Raw genomic sequence first — 26130 nt, forward strand, 5'->3', positions numbered from 1 at the left:
TTAATGAAATTACAGATTTTTATTTATGCCTGTTAAGCTTTGGATTCCTCCGAAAACGGTGCCGTAATATAGCGGTGAATGACGTCACTAGAACGTTGTCTATGTAAACAAGATGGCGCGGTTTCCTAGACGGCGTTGATTGTCAACGTAACGTAATAAAGCGGTGCCGTCATTTGGATGACGGCCGCCATGACCTTGTCGATAGTTTCGTGAACGTTTTATTAGATAGCGGTGACGCCATTTTGAATAAATGACACCAGATTTGAATAAATGATTCCGTACTACGATTATTTTCCTCTTCTGATGATATTTCATCCTCCAAGTAAATTATAGATGGTCAAGCAAATCTTGTCAGTAGAAAAAGGCGCAAAATTCAAATTTTCTATGGGACTATATCCCTTCGCGCCTACATTTTTCAAATTTGCCGCTTTGACCTTGGTGGCTGACGGTGTGTTATGACGCCGTGGTACTTTCCACATGTCGTCACCGTAAAGACGGCCGTCTTTTGCTGCCGCTATATGACGGCCGTCATATAACGGCACCGTTTTCGGAGGAATCCAAAGCTTTACCATTTCCGATATCGACATTTTACAGTTTACAGAATCAACAGCAGATGTCGCTAAGCGCACGACTCGCACGAGGGTTTCCAAATAAAGTGTTTGTTGTTAAGAGACTGCTACTTCTGTTGTTCACTGTATACACGTTAGGCACTAAAGCTTTGGATTCCTCCGAAAGCGGTGCAGTCATATAGCGGCCGCTATATAGCGGTGAATGACGTCACTAGAACGTTGTCTATGTAAACAAGATGGCGCGGTTTCCTAGACGGCGTTGATTGTCAACGTAACGTAAAAAAGCGGTGCCGTCATTTGGATGACGGTGTCGATAGTTTCGTGAACGTTAAGCTTTGGATTCCTCCAAAAACGGTGCCGTCATATTACGGCCGCTATATAGCGTTGACTGACGTCACTAGAACGTTGTCTATGTAAACAAGATGGCGCGGTTTCCTAGACGGCGTTACGTTACGTTGATTGTCAACGTAACGTAAGATGACGGCCGTCATGACCTTGTCGATAGTTTCGTGAACGTTTTATTAGATAGCGGTGACGCCATTTTGAATAAATGACACGAGATTTGAATAAATGATTCCGTACTACGATTATTTTCCTCTTCTGATGATATTTCATCCTCCAAGTAAATTATAGAGGGTCAAGCAAATCTTGTCAGTAGAAAAAGGTGCGAAATTCATGTTTTCTATGGGACGATATCCCTTCGCGCCCATTTCGCGCCTACATTTTTAAAATTTGCCGCTTTGACCTCGGTGGCTGACGGTGTGTTATGACGCCGTGGTACTTTCCACATGTCGTCACCGTAAAGACGGCCGTCTTTTGCGGCCGCTATATGACGGCACCGCTTTCGGAGGAATCGAATCGGTCGGTGGAAAAAGTTTGTTTTACGAATTTCGGAAATCGTCGTAAAGTGCTCACGCTCGAAAACGATGGTGTTTTACATGATTCCAAGATGAAGTTTGCCACCATTATTATTGTCGAGTAAACGTCCTAAGTGTAGAGTATACGAACCTAAGTATAGTTTGTACTTTCGCGGTGTTGGTGTGTGCGCGCTACCGGCGGCGGCGGGTCGCGGCGGCGGCAGCAGCTGAAACAACACGCACTTATACAGGCCGAATATGATAAAAATGTACTTTATGCCGGAACCACACTTCGCTATGCGTTATTTGTTATGCGCGTTATTCGGCCGCATACGACGAAGTGTGGAGGGTTCATTCGTCTATATTTGCTATATTTGCCCGCATAACGCATAAGCGCGAATAGCAAATACGCCTATCCGTCCACCTGTCGGTTTTTTGACACACTTCAAAGGACACGAATAAGCCGAATATGCGTCTCGACTGCCCACACTTCGTTCACTCATTCACTCGCTTACGCTTTTCAAAGTCAAAACGCACCACATATGTTTGGCACACCGGCACCAAGTTTGGCACACCGGCACGAAGTGTGGATGCCGTGTTTGTTGTTCGCTCACATAACAAATATTTGAGCGAATACAGCGTAGTCGCATAACAAATAACGCATAGCGAAGTGTGGTTCCGGCATTAGAGTTGACAACACATGCATACAAATATAATAAACGCACACTGTTACGTGGACATTTTCACTGTAACTTGTACTTTAAAGCGCGACTTAAGTCTTGTTTCAGTAACGTCTACCCGTTACATTCCTGACAAGATGTATGGGATTTGACGTTGACCGTCAGTTTTGTAACGATTGCTAACCGGTCGTTAATGGTACACAGTTAAGTGGAAATGCCCACGTACGACATTTTCTGCTACATGACGTTTATCTTTGTCAACTCTGACACCTGCTGTGGTGGAACTAAGAGTCGTCTTAAAGCAACCAGCAAGCTATCTCAGTATTTCAAACGTCACTTTTAGTTTCAATGGCTAGCTGACTATACAGCTGAGATAGTTGCTAAGGAGGTAAGAATAATCTGAACAAAAATTTTGCTAACCCTTTGACACAGTATACTAAGAACAGTAGCGAATCTAAGGCCGCTCGGCAAGTTATTTACCTACTCTTGCGTTGGCGCTTAGGGTCGTCACTTTTATTTTTAGTTAAATATTATTTGCGTATTATGAGTAGCACTAGGTTTCTATTTATATAATATAATGAAATGTTCTATCAATTCATAAATGAGGTATAGATTAAGGCCGGTAAGAGCAGGCAAATGCGAGCGTACTCGAATGCGCGCGATCACAGTCGCGGTACGGCCCACACTGCCGCCACCGTATTCCCCCGTATATTATGCGAATGTGTGCGTGGCAGCGCGTGCGTACACGGCGCCCGGCGCGCACGCACACATTCAAGCCGGCAGCGGCACATTTATATGAAGATTCACTACTGTTCTTGTACTGTGCCTTTGACCGCCAAAGACGTCAACAGACGCGCGCAGCTGCAGCCCAATATCAACCTTCGTGCATTATGGCAAGGTTCAAGATGACGTTTGAAGGAGGTAAGAGCGCGGACAGATCATTTTGGCCACCACACCCACATAACTACTTCTGTAGCTGTATGATCATCATAAAACCATGGATGCAATAAATAAATAAATTAAAATGAAGTGTGAATGTAACGTTAACTCACGAGCAGTGGCGGCACGGGAGGCGCGCGGCTTTTTAGGCGAGGGCTCTTTTTTCTTGTCTGAAAACAAAATTATTCAGAATTAGCAAAGCGGAATTGTTGACACAGTTAATTCACCAATCTTGAACCTTATCACCTCGAGATAAAGACTATTAATATTTCAAAAATACCATCTCCTACAGTCCCGAGAATTTATAATCCTTATTGCGGAGGCATAAGTTCCACCGACAAACAGTTTAAGATGTAGCAGTTAGGTTTCATCGCCGTTTATTTGTTCATGCTAACTTGCGACCAACGTGTGGGTCGCGCGGCAACGAGTCGCAGCTAACTGGCTGCTAGACTGACCTGAACAAAATGCACATCAAAAGAGTTAATAAGTATACTGTATACGCACCTACTGACGAATCGTTCTTCCTCTTGCGGCCTCGCGGCGGACTCTCCACGGGCTCCACTATTGTCACCTGAAAACACGACATTTGAAATAAAAGGCTGCGTTGGGTAATTCGTACCTGAAAAAAAAGCGGCCAAGTGCGAGTCGGACTCGCCCATGAAGGGTTCCGTATTTAGGCGATTTAAGACGTATAAAAAAAAACTACTTACTAGATCTCGTTCAAACCAATTTTCGGTGGAAGTTTACATGGTAATGTACATCATATATTTTTTTTAGTTTTATCATTCTCTTATTTTAGAAGTTACAGGGGGGGGGGACACACATTTTACCACTTTGGAAGTGTCTCTCGCGCAAACTATTCAGTTTAGAAAAAAATGATATTAGAAACCTCAATATCATTTTTGAAGACCTATCCATAGATACCCCACACGTATGGGTTTGATGAAAAAAAAATTTTTTGAGTTTCAGTTCGAAGTATGGGGAACCCCAAAAATTTATTGTTTTTTTTTTCTATTTTTGTGTGAAAATCTTAATGCGGTTCACATAATACATCTACTTACCAAGTTTCAACAGTATAGTTCTTATAGTTTCGGAGACAGATAGACAGACAGACAGACAGACATGACGAATCTATAAGGGTTCCGTTTTTTGCCATTTGGCTACGGAACCCTAAAAATAAGAATTTATCAGGTACTAATTACCCAACACAATGAGTTATTCCAAAGTAAATTAAAAACAATACTTTTAACATACCTTCTTTCCTTTAGGTTTGGCAGTTTCCTTCGGGGCTGGTTCGGCCTTCCTGGCGGCTCTGCGCGGCGCGGGCGGACTCTTTACCGCTTCCACAACAGTTTTGCGTCCTCGTTTAGCCACAGCAGGCTTTTCTACTTGCTCTTTCGCGGCGGTTTTACGTCCCTTAGGTGCCGGACTCGCTACAGCTTTAGCGCCCTTTTTCTTAGGTTCAGGGGTCGCTTTCGGCCTCGCAGCCGCTTTACGACCTTTCTTAGGCCCCGGGGTTGCTTTGGCAGGCTTCGTCTTCGGTTCCGGGGTAGCCGGGGCTTTGCGTCCCTTTCTCCTAGGCTCTGGCGTGGCCGGAGCCTCAGGCTTTCCTTTGGGGGCTTTGGCAGCCTTTCCAGCTTTCTCATCTTTCGTTGTGGCGGCTGCTCTGCGACCCTTCTTTGGCTCTGGTGTGACTTTTGCTTTCTGTGGAGTCTTTTTTTTCGGCGACGCTTTACCTGCAATGATTTATAACTCAAGATAGGTTATATGCGTTCCAAAATTGAAGCGCTTACCTTGTGACAAATTGGACAAGTTGCCTTTAGTCGCGGCTGGACAAGGGAGAAATGTGCACGTGCTAACGAGCTCCCGCACACCGAAAGAGAAAGAGACGACCTTATGTTTAACAATTAGTGTGACGAAGACGGATGGAATGAGAAAATTAATCAAAAATAACAGATTTCTTCGTAGGCACAGAAATAAAAATAAGTATTTTTTGTGCTCCTCAAGTATGAGTATAACATATCTATGGTTATACAGGGCGTCCCACGGCGATGCCACATGGAGGGAAAGTACCTTAAATATCATAGATAGCATATTTTGCTGAAAGAAGACTTCATTTTATTTTTAAAACTTAGTAAAGTTGCATTCATACTTTTTTTTATAAATTTTATGGAAAAAAAATATCGCGTCATTGCAGGAAAAGTACCTTAATTGTTGTAAATGAACATCTTACTGAAAGAAGACATTATTTCAATTTAAAAAAATAAGTTGAATTGCATTTTAAATAATTTCATGTTTAAACCGGGAATCGAACCCGCTACACGAGAAAAAAAAAATACCCTGTAGCTTTGTCATATCGATCGAAAGGCTTCAATGTGAGAATTACTTTTTTGCTAAATAACGAAATAAAAATAAAGGCCATGCATTTTAATATTTTTAATACAAAATTAAATCAATTTATCAAATGCTCAAAATGTTTTCCATCCTGTTCAATACAAAGTCTCACTCTTTTCATTATTTCACTCCCTGACGATTTTTTAATTATGGTGTGGTGGATATTTAAAATAATACGCCTAAGTTCTGCTTGTAGCTCGTGGACATTTTCATACTGGTTCTGTAAACTACATTTTTTACATAACCCCATAAAAAAAATCTAACGGGGTAAAAAATAATGGTCTTCCTTTTGTTTCCAACACTATGTTATTTGGCAAAAAAATAATTCTCACATTGAAGCCTTTCGATCGGTATGACAAAGCTACAAGGTATTTTTTTTTCTCGTGTAGCGGGTTCGATTCCCGGTTTAACCATGAAATTATTTAAAATGCAATTCAACTTGTTTTTTTAAATCGAAATAATGTCTTCTTTCAGTAAGATGTTCATTTACAATAATTAAGGTACTTTTCCTCCAATGACGCGATAATTTTTTTTCCATACATTTTTTTTCAAAATAATTAAAAAAGTATGAATGCAACTTTACTAAGTTTTAAAAATAAAATGAAGTCTTCTTTCAGCAAAATATGCTATCTATGATATTTAAGGTACTTTCCCTCCATGTGGCATCGCCGTGGGACGCCCTGTATAATATCATTGTTTACCTGTACCTTTTTGAGGCGCCACGGCGGCCTTGCGGCCTCGAGCGGCGGGAGCATCGCCAGCGGCGGGGTTCCTGGCTCTCGTTGGCGCTTTCTTTGGCGATTCTTTAGGTTCTATCTTAGCTCTCTTAGCTCTAGCGGCGGGCTGAGGCTTTAAGACTGGAGACGGTTTAGGCAGGACCAGGCTGACTCGGGCGGCCTTCTTAGCCAGCGACGCCGCGGGTTGCTTGCGACCGCGTTTTTGCACGACTGGAGCGGGACTTTGCGCTTTCTTTGCCCGCGACTGTTTAGTCGCAGATTTGGGAAGCGGACTCTTTGTTGCGGACTTTTTAGCGCCTCTGGTCGGTTTCGGGCTCGCGGCGACGACTACGCGTGGTTTTTTAACGACTACAGTACGGTTCTCAGCAGTAGTTTTCTTAGGAGTGGCGTTTACGACCTTTTTGGATCTTGTTGCCCTCGGTGTGGGTGGTTTCTTAGGAGATGCGGCCTTCGGAGTGAGGACTTTTTTAGCTCTTGTCGCTTTTTTAGGTGTCGGTGACTTTTTAGAAGAAGCTTTTGCAGGCGTGAGAACCTTCCTAGCTCTTGTCGCTTTTTTAGGTGTCGGTGACTTTTTAGAAGAAGCTTTTGCAGGCGTGAGAACCTTCCTAGCTCTGGTCGCTTTTTTAGGTGTTGGCGCCTTTTCAGGTGAAGCTGTAGGTGTAGCGACCTTTTTACCTCTTGTAGCTTTTTTAGGTGTTATCTTTTTAGGTGTCAATACCTTTTTCGCTCTTGTTGCTTTCTTGGGTGTAACCTTGGTGGGTGTCAATACCTTTTTCGCTCTCGTTGCCTTTTTAGGCGTCGGTGACTTCTTTGGTGTTGCTGGCTCAGCTACAGGTTTAGGCGCCGTGACTTCCACAGTTACAGGCGCTTTCTTGGCCGCTACGGCTTTTTTAGGAGTAGGTGATCTGAAAAAAAAAATCGTAGCAGGTACTGAAATTACTCATGTATACTCATTTCAGTAATTTCAGTAATGATATGCCAAGATATTTTACCTATATTTTAATTTAGAAACACAGGTAGTTTGGTAGATTTAGCTAGGTACTCTAAACTGTCAAGGGTAGCGAAATAAATGACAACTGAACCAAAATTAAACTCGAACAAAAAGTAAGTACTTAACAAAGCTGGTGCTATATTTACCCTCGAGCAGATTCTTGAACACTGGTTAAGGCAGGCTGCACCGCGATGGGCGACATCCGCGCCAGCGTGGCGTCCGCGGCGCGCGAGGCGCGTCCCTTCACCGGCGTAGAATGAACCAACGCGCGCTTCTTTAACGGTAGCGACTTTTTCTTAGCCGAACGCGGTTCTGGAGCTTTCTCTAGCGAGCGTTTCTTGATGGGCAGCGTGTGCTCCGCGTAGGTCTCCGCCGCGGGGCGCCTCGGGGCGCCGCCGGGGCGAGAGCGAGAGGGGAGTATCGGCGTCCCGCCCGCGACCGTATCCGTAGCCAGTTTTTGTAGTTCGCGGTTGACAGGTTTGCCCAAACGCTTTTGTAACTCCTTCTCTAGCCATCCTTCGACGTCGTTCACGATTACGTCCACGCTTAGAGACGTAGTGCGGCGGCGTTTGGCCGGTTTTTGAGCCGAACGGGCTATGAAAGTCTTGGAATAGGTCGCCCGCACGGGCGGCTTGCCCAATAGTTGGTCGAACATGACCTCCGCCGGCGCCGGGTCATCTAGCAACCCGGCCACCCCGCTCACGTTCGGAGACGCCCGTGACTTCGACTGTCCGAAGAGCTTCTTAACACCGCGCACGTCTCGAAGATCATTCTTGGGACTCTTCAGCTGTAAAGCGTCCTTGACCCCGGACGCGTCGAGTTCGTTCCTCGGGCCGCGTCGGAACAGCTCGCGCACTCCCCGCACGTCAGACAGATCGTCGCGCGGTTTCGTGTCGAACAAGCTCTTAACGCCGGAAACTTGACGTAAATCGTCTTCGGGTGAAGCTCGGAAGGCCCGCTTGACGCCGCGGACGTCTCCGAAGCTGTCGCGAGGCGCGGCCGCGAACATAACCTTCACCCCGGCCACGTCGGTTAAGTCGTTCTTTATAGACCGTCGCGCGCGAGGCGTCCGCATCGGACGCCTCGCGCCGTTAAAGTCCCCGAGTTCGTTCCTGGGTGATTTCTTGGTGAATGATCGCTTGACGCCGCTAACGTCGGGGCCGGTATCCTCGTATTCTTCGAGGCGGCGTGAGTATTCGCTCATGCTCTGCGATAGTTTCCGTTTCACCGGACTGTTGAACAGATGTTTCACTAAACCGGAGTCGTCCAGGTTATCGATAATGGAACGGCGGGATCGGCTCTTCTTTGCCGATGAATGTTTGCTTTTGACCGCCTCCGGGGTCGGTTCGGCGACTCCCGTGGGCGTCACGTCGCCTGTGCCCCGAAATAAGATCAAAGATTTGGATCGAATGGAGCCACGAGCGTTTCTAGGCGCGTTCTGGGCGGCGAATGTTTTCCTCTTTTCGACCGTAGAAATTCTTCCTCGTTTGCGGGCAGGTTCGCCGGGAGAATCAGATACGGTCGCGTCCAAAAGGCTTCGAATGCTAAGTACGGGTGTGCCGGCATCTTCGGGGCTTCCCCGTTCTTCTGGAGTCGCTTCTCCGTCTGTCGCGGTCTCATTTCGAGGGCTAGTGATAGATACAGTGAGTGTTTTTCTCGAAGTTCTCGCTTTAGAAACTTTAGGCGATGACGCAGGCGATTTTGCGGGTGATTTTGGAGATTTACTCGGCGAAGCGACTTTGGGAGACGCCAGCGGTGTATTAGATGGGGATTTCGCAGATCTCCTCGACGAAGGCGAAGCGTTTCCTCTAGGGGACACGACGGGACTAGGGTCAACTTCACGAATGCTACGCTTCGAGGTAGAGATAGCACTGACGCGCGATTTCTTGGCATCTTTCGGCGACTCGATTGGCAGACTTCTTGTCCTACGACTTGATGTCGAAAGTGTTTCAACTCCAGACTTTCTTGATGTGTTTTTAGGAGATTCAGTCGGGGAGGATGATTTCCCTGCAGATTTCCTTGTGGAAAAATCTCTGGGACTGACAATCTCAACAAGTTGGCTTCTAGAGCTTCGTTTTGAAGTAGAAAGACTCTTTCCCAGAGATTTTCTACTAGAATTTGATAAAACGTCAAGTTGCGGAGATAGGACGCTATCGATAATTTTACTGCGAGAGTTACGAGTCGAAGTAGAGAGCGTCTTCCCTGCAGACTTTCTTATGGAGTTATTAGCTTTTGGAGATTTCCTTGAGTCTTTTGGAGATTCTAATGTGGCACTACTATCCAGTTGGCTTCGAGAACCACGTTTCCGTATTTTACCCAAAGATTTTCGTGTCGAATCGGCCAAAGCTTCAGTTTCTGGAGAGCTGAGGATAGTCTCGGCGAGTTGACTCCGAGAGCCACGTTTTGAAACAGACAGTGTCTTTCCTAATGATTTCCTTGTTGAATCCGACAAGTTATCAAGTTGTGGAGATAACACACTGTCAATAATTTTACTCCGAGAACCACGTTTTGACGCAGAAGAATTTTCTTTAGATTTCCTAGTTGAATCAGTCAAATCAGTCGGAGAACTGAGGACACTATCAACTTGGCTTCGTGAGCTGCGTTTTGAAGCAGAGAGTGTCTTTGGCGATGCAGTGTTATTGATTTGGCTACGAGAAGCTCGTTTTGAAGGAGAGGGAGATTTTCCTCCAGACTTTCTTGATGCATTTGAAACATTATCTTTTGGAGATCTCAAAGGAGTAATAGAGTCGAGTTGACTTCGAGAGCCGCGTTTCGTAGGAGAAGGTGATTTCCCTGCGGATTTTCTTGTAGAGTTAACTGAGACATTTTCTGGAGATGCCACGGGTGACTTGCCTGAAGACCTTCTTGAGGACTTGGCCGAAACAACTGAAGACTCGAGTGAGACATTGTCAATTTGGCTACGCGAGCCGCGTTTAGAGGCAGAAAGTGTATTTCCAAGGGATTTCCTTGTCGAGTTAGCCGAAACTGCCGGAGATTCAAGTACAGAACTATCGTCCAAACGACTGCGGGAGTGTGAAGCGGAAAGTTTCTTACCCAGCTTAGAAATACTGTCTTTCGGCGATCCCAGCGTGATAGTGGCATTGCCACGCTTCGTAGGTGATCGCGCTAGAGATCTTCTCGGCGAAATTCCTTTTGGAGATTCCTCTAACGCGTCGTCCCGAGTGCGAGGGCTCCGTTTAGAAGCGGAGAGCACCCCGCTCAGTGACTTTTTCATAGATTCAATGGAAATGTTGTTCGGAGACTCGAGAAGATCGCTAGCGTCGAGTCGACTGCGAGATCCACGTTTCGCCGTAGTCGAGAGATCACCCAGAGATTTGTGCGACGAATCGAGTGAGATGTAGGTCTGAGGAGATTCAGGGTGGCCGTCGTTAAGGCTACGGGAGCGCTTCGAAGCAGATTTCACAAGCTTCCTCGAAGATTTAGGGGAGTCGGCCTCCGTGGAGTCTATCGTTCTTGTGCTATCGTCGAGTCTCGAGCGGCTGCGTGCGCCGCGGGACTTTCTAGCGCTTCGTGAAGGCGCTCGCGGCGCATTCTCTGGAGTGGTCAGCGTCCCATCCGTAGGCGCGGTGCGCGTAACCAGCGGGGTACTCGCCCCGAATCCTGAACGTGAAGGGGATCCCGCCGAACCGTACACGGAACGCGACGCGTCGGAGTCTATAGATACTAGATCGACGACGGAGTAGGCTTCTAGATCGCGACGTCGGGGCGATCCCGTTTTGTCGCTGTACTCTGTGACGAACGTGTCCGAGCTATCCAGAGCTTTTTGGACGATTATAGAGCCTCGAGCCGATTTTAAAGAGCGGGGAGACGCGGGAGCGGACGTTCTAGTTCTAGCCGGCGACCTGAGCGGGGAACCTAGGCTTTCTAGCATTCGTCCGCTCCGGGAATGTATGGAGCGGCGCGGAGATGGCGACGGGGGCGAACTGGAGTACCGTAAGGTTACATCCTCGGTAGCATCCCTCGTAGTACTCGATACCATGAGTATATCGTCGTCTTCGGAGTGATTATCGAGATTGCTGAGGTCGAACTTGATAGATTCTGTCTTGCGCGAGCGACCCGACTTGAGAGCGGATTTTGGTGGGTGAGGCGGGGCGGGCGAACGGCGGGACGATGCTTCCGAGTCCGTGATTTCTAGGACCGATACCTAGTGCAAACGAAAATAATAACTAATAGGAAAGCAAATTAAATTTGGGTAGCGGAAATTAAATACAAGTGTCCAACAAACAAGAAAAGTGATTCTGTCTACTTCATTTATCATTTTTTATCATTTACGTGTAGATTGAAAATTGCTATATGGGGGTTTTTGGGGGCGAAAAATCGATCTAGCTAGGTCTTATCTCTGGGAAAACGCGCATTTTCGAGTTTTTGTGTTTTGCGAGCGAAGCTCGGTTACCCAGATATTTTATAATAAGACGGGCTACTTCATACATTAAAATTAGAAAATCTTTTTTTTTTTTTTCGTTTTTGCATTACTCAAGGACAAGGAGACACAATACACGATTTTCAAATTTCGATATTTGTAGCAGTCCCCAAGATAATAACCAATGGAATTCTAAAATACAAAGACTAGCAAGTCCACAAACAGCTTTACTTACCGACCGCTTCCCCGAGTTCCTCTTACTGCTCTTCCTGGTGGATGTCTCGGACAGCGAGGCCTGCGGCGTGGGCCTCGTGGACTTGCCGCCGGCGTTCAGGGAGCTGCGGCCTCGCGGCGTCCTGGAGGCCGGGCTCCGCTTCTTGGCCACGAAGGAAAAATACAAAGACTAGCAAGTACACAAACAACTTTACTTACCGACTGTTTACCCGAGTTCCTCTTACTGCTTTTCCTGGTGGATGTCTCGGACAGCGAGGCCTGCGGCGTGGGCCTCGTGGACTTGCTGCCGGCGTTCAGGGAGCTGCGGCCTCGCGGCGTCCTGGAGGCCGGGCTCCGCTTCTTGGCCACGAAGGAAAAATACAAAGCCTAGCAAGTACACAAACAGCTTTACTTACCGACTGTTTACCCGAGTTCCTCTTACTGCTCTTCCTGGTGGACGTCTCGGACAGCGAGGCCTGCGGCGTGGGCCTCGTGGACTTGCTGGCGGCGCTCAGGGTGCTGCGGCCTCGCGGCGTCCTGGCGGCCGGGCTCCGCTTCTTGGCCACGAAGGTCGGGGTCTTGGGGCTTGGCAGTTTGGACTTGGGCGTGTGGCCCGTCATCAGCAGGAGGGCCGCTCGTTTTGTGTGATCTGCTCAATAAAGTTTTGGTAAACGTCTGAACCGTATAAAATATATTGGTGTATCATTTTTAGGGTTCCGTACCCAAAGGGTAAAAACGGGACCCTATTACTAAGACTCCGCTGTCCGTCCGTCCGTCCGTCCGTCTGTCACCAGGCTGTATCTCACGAACCGTGATAGCTAGACAGTTGAAATTTTCACAGATGATGTATTTCTGTTGCCGCTATAACAGCAAATACTAAAAACAGAATAAAATAAAGATTTAAGTGGGGCTCCCATACAACAAACGTGATTTTTGACCGAAGTTAAGCAACGTCGGGCGGGGTCAGTACTTGGATGGGTGACCGTTTTCTTGCTTGATTTTTTTTTGCTAGTTTTTGCTCTATTTTTTGTTGATGGTGCGGAACCCTCCGTGCGCGAGTCCGACTCGCACTTGGCCGGTTTTTTTTACTCATGAATCGATGAGATTTTTTTAATGTAAAACTAAAGGCGTGACTAATGTGAGTATATCTCAGATCTAATGGCGCATTGCCTAAGAGCTTTAAATGAGTACAGCAAAAGACTTTAATAAAGGAATGATCGTAAATAGCCGGAACGGGACATTCATTCACTAGATTCCCACCGGCTCGGACGTGCCCGTTTCACGTCTAAAAAACACTCGAGTCCTTTCATAAAAGTACAGTAAAACCAGCTCCAGCTCGCCTACAAGTACCCACATGTAAGGAAAGAGAGACATGGAGCTTCGCCGATGTTGGATTACTTGCATAAATCATGGTATAATAATATACTCCGCCTGGTACTCTCTTCCGAGATTCGCGAATGACCTAACTGTCACTTGCCTACGTCATCATACTGTTTACAGGTTCTCAAACTTTAAAATGTGGGAGAATTTTAACCAACGGTGAAAATTATTTTAACGGCATTAATTTTAAGTTATTCATGTAGAAACATAGTAAAATAAAACAAATCTATACTGCCCTTTTCACTCCTACTCTTACAGTTCCGAATAGAACAGCCAACCATTTTCGTAACAAAACATTAATTACCAAGCTTACGACGTGAAAAGTTTGGAAAACACTGCGACTGCTGACACTGAGCGAGAAGGAAATAACAATCAACACGCGTTCGACAAGGATGACGGTCAGGGACAACATGGCGGATTGTCAAATGTGACAGCGCTATCCTGTGTTGCCAGTAGTGTAAACAGAATTACCCGAACGTCTGAAATTTCTTTCGTGAATCGGAAGATATTGCTAACGAATAATTAAAAATGACGTGTTATTGTAAAATTTAAGATAAATACATATAAATGAAAATTATAAAATTATAAAGAAATATTTTAACTTATTAACCATAGATATAATGTACCCATGTAACATGTTATGTTGAAATAAAGTGGCAATGTTATTGTGACGTAGGCAAGTGACACTCTGGGAAGAGAAGACCATGTTTTATTAGACCATGGCATAAATAAAGTAGGGAGGTGTAAACCATAGACTAGGAATCCTCTAGACTGGGCATAGTAACGCTACTCCCTCTGCCACTTATACGGTAGTTTTACTCCATCTTAGAGTCAATCCCGTGCCGTGATCGGTCCGTGTCTATGAACGGACCAATCACGGCACGGGATTCGCTCACCTCGTCCCCCGCACCCCCGTATTTTCGACAGCATCGGTTTCATGAAATAATTGTGTCATGATTTTTGTGTTTGCATTGAATTTAAGCTAACGCGTTTATGATTTCTTGTGAACGCAGTGTTATCATAAACATAATTAAAAAGCAACACCCAACAGATAGTCATCATACGTTTTGAACGCACCAATAATTGATATTATACTGGCAACACCGAACTTTTCCTGAATATGATCGGGTCAAACTTACCAATGGGAATGTTGCTAAACTCTGATTGGTCAGGTTTGACAGTTAGCATCAACCAATCAGCAATGGTTAATTGCCCGCCATTTTTAGACATGGCGGCTAGCAAGTTGGGTGTCGTTAGGACATTCGAGGTAGAACCATCGAGCTGTACAGTCAAGAGGAAGTCTAGTTCACAACATCTGCTCTAAACTCCGTCTAGAGGATTTCTAGTGTACGGTGTGAACTGACCAATCCGCAGCGGCGCCTGTATCTTGGTGACGCGAGCCTTGGTCGGCCTCGGGGCCGGCGTGAGCGCCTTCCGCAGCACCGCGAGCCGCAGCGGCGGCGCCGCGCGCAGCGACTGCGCGCGCGCGCGCCCGAGGCGGGACTCGATCCATAGCGTCGCCTGCACATATAGTATGGCTCTTCTCAGGTGAACTTTTCGCTTCGAACCTTAATCTTTCAAACAAAGGCCATTGTCTCTATTATCGCAAAGTCACTAGCTCGAGCGTTAGCACGTGCTAGTACAACATTCATATTGAAAAACAACCGGTATCGTCATAGTATTAAGGTTCAAATTTAATGTCACTGATATTCTAGATATTACGTTTTGGTAGTGTAGGACGATAGACCGCCCCGAAGCGATACGGCACTCATATTATTTTGATACTTAGTGTGGTGTGATGTTAAAAATGAAACGTGGTTATTTATGATAAAGCGTTGTATATTTGTTATACAGGGTGGTCCAAACCTTGACGTCCAAAAATTTTTTTTAGATTCCTCTAGTCGTGGGCTATCAGAATATACCCCATGTATATTAGCCGATTTTTTGTAGTTTTCGAGTTTTATGAATTTTTGAAGTTTTTTTTGGTGACAATTTTGGGGGTGAAGTAATTTACTCATAAAAAAAACTATTAGATTTTTTAAGATGTTTCTAGTTGTAACATACTCCTTAATAAATGACGTAATTATTTAAAAAAAAATCAGCGTCCTCACGTTGATACAAGTTGTAAAAAAACATGACAGAAATAATTTTTTTACACTCAGGCATGTCAAGCTTAGATTTTGCGCTTAAATAAAAAAAATACAAGCTGTTACAAGGACTTCTGCTGATTTTAAAAACTGATAGACCCTAAGTGTTTTACAAAAAGGTAAAAAAAAGTGACACTTAATAGTCGAAATTTGACAGAATCGGCACTCAAAGGAGCTGAGGTCGAAAGTTCCCAAATTAGTGAATCACAAAAAAATACGGTTTTATTATTCCTAACTTTAATAAAACACAGAAATGACCACGATGCATCAATGTTGTGACATGCGATAAGCGAATCATCATTTGGGTAAGCTTAATCATTATCTTAACTGGACCGGTGTCGCGGCGGGTTGTTATCTACAAAGGGGTCATTTTTACCTGCTCCCACCCCGCCGACTACACGCGCGCACACGCACACCCACCCACTCACACACGCACGCACACGCACACCCACCCACACGCACGCACACACACACACACACACGCACGCACGCACACACACGCACGCACGCACACACACTTTAATGCGTGTGCGGGTGTGTGTGTGGGGGGGGGGTGTGGGGGGTGTGCGTGTGCGCGTGTGGTGTGTGCGTGTGTGTGTGTGTGGGTTTTGTGTGTGGGTGGGTGGGTCGGTGGGTGTGTGTGTGGGTGTGTAAAGAGGTGAACTTATTAAACAATAGTGTGTATGGAGACAGTAGTCGGCGGGGTGGGAGCAGGTAAAAATGAACCCTTTGTAGATAACAACCCGCCACGACACCGGTCCAGTTAAGATAATGATTAAGCTTACCCAAATGATGATTCGCTTATCACATGTCACAACATTGATGCATCGTGGTCATTTCTGTGTTTTATTAAAGTTAGGAATAATAAAACCGTATTTTTTTGTGATTCACTAATTTGGGAACTTTCGACCTCAGCTCCTTTGAGTGCCGATTCTGTCAAATTTCGACTATTAAGTGTCACTTTTTTTTACCTTTTTGTAAAACACTTAGGGTCTATCAGTTTTTAAAATCAGCAGAAGTCCTTTTAACAGCTTGTATTTTTTTTTATTTAAGCGCAAAATCTAAGCTTGACATGCCTGAGTGTAAAAAAATTATTTCTGTCATGTTTTTTTACAACTTGTATCAACGTGAGGACGCTGATTTTTTTTTTAATAATTACGTCATTTATTAAGGAGTATGTTACAAGAAGAAACATCTTAAAAAATCTAATAGTTTTTTTTTATGAGTAAATTACTTCACCCCCAAAATTGTCACCAAAAAAAACTTCAAAAATTCATAACTCGAAAACTACAAAAAATCGGCTAATATACATGGGGTATATTCTGATAGCCCACGACTAGAGGAATCTAAAAAAAATTTTTGGACGTCAAGGTTTGGACCACCCTGTATAACAAAATCTAAGGTAACAATGTAAATTTAAGATTAATAAGTTTAACATAGGTATAATCAACATTTTTCCGTGTAGGTATATAAACAGTTATACGTACTTACTACTAGATAAAATCGTGTCATAAAAAATCAGATATAATAAATTTCTTGCAAACATAATCCAGGGTCACGTAAGCAGGTCGTCAAGTTTTTAACAATATCGGGCAGAATACTTATATAAATAACACGAAGCACACGGTTAGGATATTAGAAACCGACTGAAGCCTGATCTAGGGTCGCTAAATGATAAAATAATGTGCCCCACTACTCATGCACACAGATCTTGCACACCGCTCTTCTCATAAACCTATTGTATTTACCTATGCAAAACAATAGTGGTCAGGTCGCAAATCCTTATCAGTGTTTTATTGTCACTATGCGTCGGCATCACATCAGAGGTCAGAGGTGCTAATTTCACAGTAGGTATCGTTATTTTAAAGATAAGAAAAAATAACAATGCTTGCAGCTGCACCTTTGTAAATTATTACATTTACCACCGCAAGCTAATAATTTAAATAAAACAATATAATAAATATGTAACCACGTTTCATTTTTAACACCACACTAAGTATCAAAATAATATGAGTGCCGTATCGCTTCGGGGCGGTCTATCGCCCTACACTACCAAAACGTAATATTTAGAATATCAGTGACATTAAATTTGAACCTTAATACTATGACGATACCGGTTGTTTTTCAATATGAATGTTGTGCTGGCACGTGCTAACGCTCGAGCAAGCGGCTTTGCGATAATAGAGACAATGGCCTTTGTTTGAAAGATTAAGGTTCGAAGCGAAAAGTTCACCTGAGAAGAGCCATACTATACCATATACTAGTACTAGTAGTTGACTGAACAAAAAGACATATTAAAAATAACAAAAAAAATTGTGAGAAGTACAGAGGCGAACTTATCCCTTTCGGGGATCTCTTCCAGTTAAGAGCCAACAGGAGCTAAGATTTAAATATTTTAGGTAAATATACCCGTCTCGCTAACGGAAGCGGCTCCTAAAACTAGTGCGATAAGGACAAGGCGAAAAATCCTGCGTAAAAATCTCAAAAATCGAGGTTTCGTACTCGACTGTTTCCTCCTCCAAAACTTAACCGATCGTAACCAAATTTGGAAATCTAAATGATTATGACATTATCTGTGTCGGACCGTTTTGCTTTTTTGACTTATTGATGTCAGTTTCGCCTGTCATTGCGGCATAGTCAATTAGGCCATTTTGGCCATTTTTGAAGGGCTCTAGCGCCTTAAAAAACAAAAATATCAAAAAAAGCAAAACGGTCCGAAACAGATATTGACAATATTAATCTGTGTTGAAAAAATCATTGCTCTAGCTTCAAAACCCACGGAGGAAACAGTCGAGTACGTTTGTATGGAGAAATGACCACTCCTGTTGGCTCTTAACCTTTGAGTAGATGAGATCTAGAGCAAGGATACAATTTCCGAAACGACCGGTTAAACCTGGTAATCGCCCGGCGGATCGTCTGGTGAGACTGGTGACCATGTGCGTAATGTTGCACTCGAAACGTTAAAGAAAACGTATCCAATAACTCACGTTTTAGTTTTGTCTAAAAGTGTTCAAGCTCACTTAGTCACATTTATTGCGACAATTTCTCAATGTGTCGCACTATAAATTGTGTTGCACATCAGCATGATAACAATTAAAAATAAATGATACATGCCTAACTAATCATTTCTCTAATTTTTCCATTCATCTATTTATCATGTTTATAGGTCAAAGGTCTCATCGGGAAGTGGTACGCAACCTAAATTCTGACAATAACAAAATAGACTAAATAAACTTAAAACACAAAAATCTATTATTAAATTTAGGTTAATTCTTATTTTAACTTTGTTATTAATTATGTTTATGGTTTTAATAAATAAAAAATCTATTAATCTACTAATTAAATTTCACAAGAACCGGTTGAGAAATGACCAGTGATCGGGGATTTCTATGCCACACCGCGGGATATCAAGTCGAAATGGTAATATGGATACGCCACTTGGCCCGCGATAGGAACAAAACTGTTCGAAAAGTAAACGCTATTTCGGTGTTGGTAATTCGTTTATAAAATAAAGGACTGTAAAAAACATGGATCTCGACTCGGTCGTTGAAAGGCAATGCAAAACTGATAAGGTAATGCGAGCTTAGTGGTTTTATTGATATATTCAATTGATCTGTAATCAAATTTTCAATTATTAATATTAATAATATATGCAATGCATGATTAATTGATTAACAGTAACATGCCAAAACACTCTCCTATATCGCACACGAATCCCGGATTCCCGCGGCATATCCATACTAGCATAATGATTGAGGTCATTCACCCCAAGTGGCATAGAAATCCCCGATCACTGGAAATGACAATAAAACAGTAAAAAAATAGAAACCTTAGTGGGCGTGTGTAAGCTCGCGTTGTTGGACTTGCGCGGCGCCGGCGAGGGCCCCGGCCCGGGCGGAGACACCAGCCGCGGGCTCGGCGACTCTAAACAAGGACACAAACTTAAACAGCACTTGTAATTGTAATTAGCCTTTATTATTGAAGCTGGTACATAACATATATTAATTTGATTTATCAACTTTAGCTTCAACTCGTCCTTTGACGTAGGCCTCCTCCATAGCTTTCCATTTGTTTCTTTCTTTTGCCGTTTGCATCCATTTACCTCCTATTCTTGTTAAATCATTCGACCATCTAAACTTTTGTGGGCCACTCTTTCTTTTATTATATACAGCACTTAAATAAATAAATAAAAGACGTTTATTCAAAGAGTTTGAACATAGGTACATAATAAAAGTACACAATAATGCTTAATGCTTATGTACTTCTACCTATAACCTTTTTAGGGTGCCGTACCCAAAGGGTAAAAACGGGACCCTATTACTAAGACTCCGCTGTCCGTCCGTCCGTCCGTCACCAGGCTGTATCTCACGAACCGTGATAGACAGTTGAAATTTTCACAGATGATGTATTTCTGTTGCCGCTATAACAACAAATACTAAAAACGGAATAAAATAAAGATTTAAGTGGGGCTCCCATACAACAAACGTGATTTTTGACCGTTAAGCAAGCAGCAGCAGTTAAGCAACGTCGGGCGGGGTCAGTACTTGGATGGGTGACCGTTTTTTTTTTGCTTATTTTGCTCTATTTTTTGTTGATGGTGCGGAACCCTCCGTGCGCGAGTCCGACTCGCACTTGGCCGGTTTTTTTATAATAGCTTTCATTCCATCTAAAAAAATCGTTTTGCATAATTTTACAAGCATAAGCTATCAAAGCTGCCTAAACTAGATATAAACCAAACTTACCATTCTGGTTATCAGTATTTCTTCTTTGAGGTTGCACAATTGCCACTTGCTTTCCGCCCGCGCCCGAACTTGCTGTAGAATTTCCAATGTAAATCTTATTAAGTCAATAGTGGACAGAGATAGTCCCCATTTTCTTCCCTGGATATTGACATCATGGAATATATTTTTACACAATTCAAGGGATGTTTACAAAAACAACATAACTGACTACACTGGTCGACACCTGAAACGATTAACAATGTTCTTAAAAAAGTGTCAACCGCTCTAAGCAGTTATGTCGTTTTTGTAAACATCCCTTCAATTGATCGTATATTAACCATAGCTAACACAACTCACAAGTATAGAGAAATTGTAATATCATTATTTATGTTGATTTAATTGCGTAGTTTAAGATTTAGTTGTAAATGTAAAAATGTGTAAATATTAGTATTTTAATCTCATTATGTAAATATGTAGAAATCTTGACTTGTAAAACAACCAATTTTACCAATAAATAAATCAATCAATCAATAGGTAACAATTGACTGGCTGACTTGAACTGAAAGAGATTTTGCAGTTGTCTACATACCAGGCATGGAGGCGCGATGTCGCAGTTCAAGAGCCAACTGTAGGTCGCGGTCGGGCGCTCGCGCGGGCGCCGCCATCGTGCCGCGCCGGCTCGCGCGGGCGGGCGCCGGCGGCAGCGCCAACGCTACAATACACATTCACATGATGCTGTGTAAAGATGCACCGGATATCCGGTTACTATCCGGTATCCGGCCTATCCGGCCGCTATTTTAGTATCCGGCCGGATACCGGATAGTGAACTACTATCCGGCCGGATACCGGATAGTGACCTACTATCCGGCCGGATACCGGATAGTAAAATTAACACATTTTGGGGTAAAAAATGGAATCTAAAAAACAGTCACGGTCATAATCGAATTAGTATATTCTTTTAAAACAATATTAACTTAATATTTTCTTTAATAAAACAATTTTAATTAAGTTTGATGATCATTAAAAAAACGAGTTATTTGTCTTTAATATTGGAAATCCACCAAAGGCAAATTGTGATACGTAATGACATGATAAAACTCGTTACGATCCTAGAAATGTGTCCGCGCGAACGTTCACTACGAAACAGGTCGAAAGTGTCGAAACCTGCACGACGCACAACTGCAAAACTCAAAATCTAGGTATAGTACCGCCGGCCGAATATCCGGCGGCCGGATACCGGATATTCGGCCAGTGTGCAGGCCGGATATCCGGTATCCGGTATCCGTCCAAACTACTATCCGTTGCATCTCTAGTTCTGTGCCTTAACAAACACATCTTATACAAATATGTACTTACAGTGAAATATGACATGTCTCTTAAGCCCCGTCTCCATATCGCCAATGTTCGATAGTTTGCCGCGCGATATGGAGACGGAGCTTTAAATGAATCGGCTCGCACAGTTACTGCTTAATTTTTGCATATGAAAGTCATTCACTCTAAGATGTTATGCCGGCTGTACACTCTCGGCCCAGACCTCTCGCCGATAGTCTCGGGGGACAAGTCCTCGACGAGAGCACACCATGTACACTCTCGTTGCGTCATTTGAACAGCGGATATCGGCTATGATGGACCTAGAAACTGCTGCTGCCGTTGGTCTTTGTGCTGTTAACTATTACAATGATTTACGCATACAACTAAATGGCCGAGAATGTACATGCTTGGTCTCGTTTGCCTCACGAGAGCGAACGAGACCCTTTGACTCGGCCGCAAAAAACCGACACGGGACCGAGGCACCGAGGAGAGACCCGAGCGGGCAAGACAAGGCGAGAACATCATGTACACTCTCGGTCTCGGTCTGTCTCGGGGTGTCTCGCCGAGAGTGTACAGCCGGCATTATATGTGAGGAAGCCAATGCCATACTAGAAAGACAGTCAGGGTAAAATGAAGTATAAGGCCCAGCATTATACTTCATTTTACACATTATCTCATTACAGGGGTGACATAGTCACTGTGTGACAAAACCCCTTTAAAATTAAGATTTAAAAAAAAAAAAAAGGCCCAGCAGAAGCCTATGCAATGATGCTTGTTGCCCTTCCTTACAGATAGATGAAGACAATAAATAGAACCAGTAAACAACTATCTGGCGGTCTAGCATGAGTTGCGTTCTCGCGCGCGACTCCATACATCTTGCGCGACTTCAAGTATGGACTCGCGCGCGAGAACGCAACTCATGCTAGACCGCCTGCTAAGAATATGAACTAACTAAAGATAGTAGTTCACACAGGAACCACTTACCCGGCTGTGTCTTGTTCCGTCTCGGTGCTTGAGGCGTGTCATACTCCCAGCGCAGTTTACGGCCGCATATGTCCAGTTCATCTCCATGTTGTAGAGCGCACACACTCACTGCTGCGCCATTTACTTCTGTAATTCCCGATCCAACATTCCGCACCACAGTCTGTCATACAACAAATATTAATTTAATATTTAATTACAAGAGGGTAAATCAATAAATAACAGGAAAAGTGCAATATTGTATAATGACGAAAAATTTGTAAATATTATAAATAACCATTCAAATGCTATGTTTTACCCTAAAATGTATTATAATACTCTGGCCATACTCTGGCATTAGGACCACAAAAGAGATATCTTGTCAATGTCCGTAGGAAGGGATACTTTGTGCAGGCGTCTGGCAACTATATGCCATTACCTCTTATAATTCCTGATACAAAGAATGTTCCATTAGTTAGATTATCAAGTGGCGGTACGTACCTGATTAGCATGCACTGTTACGGTGGCATGGTGCGGGCTGACCTCGGGCAGCAGCACGCGCACGTCGCAGGCGGCGCTGCGGCCCAGCGTGCACATGCCCGAGCCCAGCGCGAAGCTCTTGCTCTTGGCGCGCCCCGCGCGGTCCAGCACCACCAGCCGTCCCGCCATGTCTGCGCCACAAAAACATAACTTTACTATTGTTGTCACAAGCGAGGTTATCGCTCGCTGTTTCTTTAAAATTGGCACGCCGTTTAAATGAATTACGTCAAGAGAGACGTAGCGCAACAAATTATATCTATCAAAATTTAAAGAAAACACTGTAATGTTATCGTAAACACACTTTTTTATTACCGCAAGCCGGTAGCATCATGTATAATTACTTACTCGTGTCAAGTTTTCTGAGCCGATTTACGCGATATACATAGCATAATCTTCAAGTAGAATCTAAACGGATAGTCTTAGTACACCACACGATAAAAAAATCAGTTTCCACAAAATTATAAATGAAGAATAATATTCGATTTTGGTCATTCTTTTTCAACTGACAAAAAATGATGCCAGTAATGGCGTCCCAATCAAATGAACAGTGTTGCCAGAGCGCTTCCAGCTTATGTACGGTCGTACGTCAAAAAAGGTACGATTAAACAACTGTACCGATATTCGGAACCTAAAGTAATATATTGAGAGTGGCAACACTGTAGTTAGTCGTATTGTCCTTTTCTAGCATATACGTCCATCTCTCTCCCACACCCCCACCACTTCAGGCAGTTGCGTTTGACAATTTTGACAGTTAGAAATAAACGCAAATTACCTCATTGGCTTGCTGTTTTTCCATCTGGAAGGTCGTGAAGCTAAACTGCTGGTGAGTTTTTGAATTTGTACCCCAGTTTAGCTGACTATATTGAAAAACAGTTTCTAACGGCTTTTGCCGTTCGAAATAAATATTTAAATTTAGTTGTCCGTTAAACTATCTAGCAAATAAAAATGATCCGGAATAGTGATGTGCAAGTGGTTTCAAAGGCTGCCTGCGCGCACCGTGGCTATGCCAATGAAAATACTAAAATCACATGGTAGAAAACACATCGAGCTGGTAAAGCGTGCACGTGTCACCATTATAATTTAATTTTATTAAGTCTCTTCCGAGTCTTGTTAGTTTAAATCTTTGTGTGTGTATAATAACGGTTGAAATTATATAATACTTAAATGGTGATGTGTGGAGGTATACCCTTTCAAGTGATTTGTGTTTTCGAATACGAATGGATCCGATAGTTAATACGTGTTACGTAGAACCTACGTATTAAGGTAGAAGCTTATAGACGTGTAGGGTTTTTATCTGTCCAAGTATCTATCAGCAATTTATCTTTTTATCCCGTTCCGGGTTAATATAATATTGCAAAATTAATTTTTTGGTAATAAACTTGCTGATAAATAACGTGTACCCGAATAGGAGTCGACGATATTTCCGCTCTAAGGGACACAAGGTAACGAACAAACCTACATCGCAAACATTGCATTTATTTTTGTGGAAAGTGAGTACTTCGGCAGTACATAAACTTAAATCTGACTAGACATAGAGAGAGATTAGCATGGCTCTGCGCAAGAATGACATGCGAATTCGTGAAGTATTTCACTCTGTATCTATCAACTTATATCTCTCCAACTAGATCTTTGATTTATGTAGGTAGGTACCTACTTAAATATATAACTTAGCAGGTACTTACAGCTTTAAAGGTTAAGGAAAAGAACTCTTGCATGTAGGTGCTATATGTGCTTGTGTTATTTTGAATTTGAATAACTTGATTATTAATTCTATACGTAACTACATACAAGAGGGTCAATTCTTAAGCTTACTTACCTACCTACATAAATAGCACACTTAAATTAAACGTTTCAAATAAAATCGGAAGCCTGTGACATGGAAGGGCATTAACGATACGGGAATCTTTAGATTGATTCATTGACGAAGACGCATGGTTTGGTTCATATTGTCAAATTATATTAGTTAACTGTAGAGTTAAAGTTTAGTTTTGGCAAATCTGCGCGTCACCGTGAATGACACTTTCTAAAAGTGCCTGTTAAAGCCTGCGTAAAGCCTTTCACCTTGTCGAGCAAGGAACCCGCAACTTAGGGAATATTACCCATAAACTCAGGGTATTTGATTTGAATGATACTTATTCTTAAACTTACGTTTGTTATGGTTCCACCTGCTAAGGTGCGCCTAAGAGAATCTTTTATTCGTTCACAAACTAACGTCAAGTTATTTGTGATGAAACCAATATATTATGTACCTATCTAAACCTGCGCAAGGCTGCCATGTTTACACCTGCGTAAGGTGTGCCAAAAGAATCTTTGATTCGTTCACAAACTAACGTCAAGTTATTTGTGATGAAACCAATATATTATGTACCTATCTAAACCTGCGCAAGGCTGCCATGTTTACACCTGCGTAAGGTGTGCCAAAAGAATCTTTGATTCGTTCACAAACTGACGTCAAGTTATTGATGATGATATTATAACCTATGTAAGCCTGCGCAAGGCACGTCAGACATATTCACAGAAATATAAATGATATGGTCATAACACAGGCGTGCGAGTAGACCACAATCACAAAAATATTACACAGATTAAGTTGTAAATATCTCTTTTTAGAGAAAGTAAAAATGGTTTAAAATAATGTTTTGGGTAAAAATCAGTCGAAATAGGCAAGGCTTCGTTATTAGAGTTTTCATTTTTGTTTACCAATCTATTTCAAGGGTCCCGAACACCCTATTGGCTAAACCCGAAATTGGGCTAATTAACTGTGGTAAAAGTGAAAACTGCTTTCCATTTACATAACATTTCTAAAATTATAATAGGTAAAATAAAAACCTAAGATTCCAGGCCTATCTCGACTCATTTTTATTTTAAAGATGAAAAAATCTTTGCACCCTAATATAAAATTGTGGTCTGGAGACGCTAAGCCTCATAACTTGGGTGGCATAGATAATACTAAGAGATTTAGTCACCTAATTTCGACTATAAGCCCAGGCAGAATATTGATAATTAGAATAAGGAGTGGTCAATTCTCCAAGGTCCATACAATCTGTGGACTCTAATTAAATCAGGCTCGGTAAGCTCACGACACGACAGAGCTTACGATTCCATTCTGAAATAAGCTATGTTTACAATATATATTACCCATGGTGTGAAACAAACAGCCTGCTCAAGGTGTACAAAGGGTCCGTTTAACGGCCCTATAAACATCTACAAACCTTTGAAGTCTAGGCCTGCTACAATATGACAGACTAGAAATAAATACATATGATCCCAATGTAAGAGCAGCTCACAGTTGCATAAATTACATTTGGCT

The 26130-nt window shown here is 43.0% G+C and overlaps 2 protein-coding genes and 1 non-coding gene across 3 annotated transcripts; 1 reads left to right on the forward strand and 2 right to left on the reverse strand.

The window, feature by feature from the left end:
• Positions 1-6336: 6336 nt before the first annotated feature.
• LOC134657684 (nucleolar protein dao-5-like) lies at positions 6337-7130 on the reverse strand (the record flags this gene model as incomplete). Its single annotated transcript, XM_063513247.1, has 2 exons — positions 7117-7130; positions 6337-7081 (listed from the first exon to the last, which is right to left on the reverse strand). Coding segments are annotated over exons 1-2 (759 nt in total), but the record flags the coding sequence as incomplete, so codon positions are not given.
• A 179-nt stretch (positions 7131-7309) lies between these two features.
• On the reverse strand, positions 7310-23349 carry LOC134657685 (serine/arginine repetitive matrix protein 2-like). Its single transcript, XM_063513248.1, has 10 exons — positions 23166-23349; positions 22782-22951; positions 22305-22464; positions 20599-20721; positions 20031-20102; positions 19118-19212; positions 14506-14662; positions 12178-12410; positions 11784-11951; positions 7310-11332 (listed from the first exon to the last, which is right to left on the reverse strand). The coding sequence occupies exons 2-10, from the start codon at positions 22947-22949 to the stop codon at positions 7310-7312; spliced, it is 5199 nt and encodes a 1732-aa protein (XP_063369318.1). The 5' UTR covers positions 22950-22951; positions 23166-23349.
• Positions 23350-24314: 965 nt separating this feature from the next.
• LOC134657772 (U6 spliceosomal RNA) lies at positions 24315-24418 on the forward strand. Its single transcript, XR_010097646.1, has one exon. It is a non-coding gene; the product is annotated as a U6 spliceosomal RNA (small nuclear RNA).
• The last annotated feature ends 1712 nt before the right edge of the window (positions 24419-26130 follow it).

The sequence above is a fragment of the Cydia amplana genome, chromosome 20 (genome assembly GCF_948474715.1).
Source record: "Cydia amplana chromosome 20, ilCydAmpl1.1, whole genome shotgun sequence".
Lineage (NCBI taxonomy): Eukaryota > Metazoa > Arthropoda > Insecta > Lepidoptera > Tortricidae > Cydia > Cydia amplana.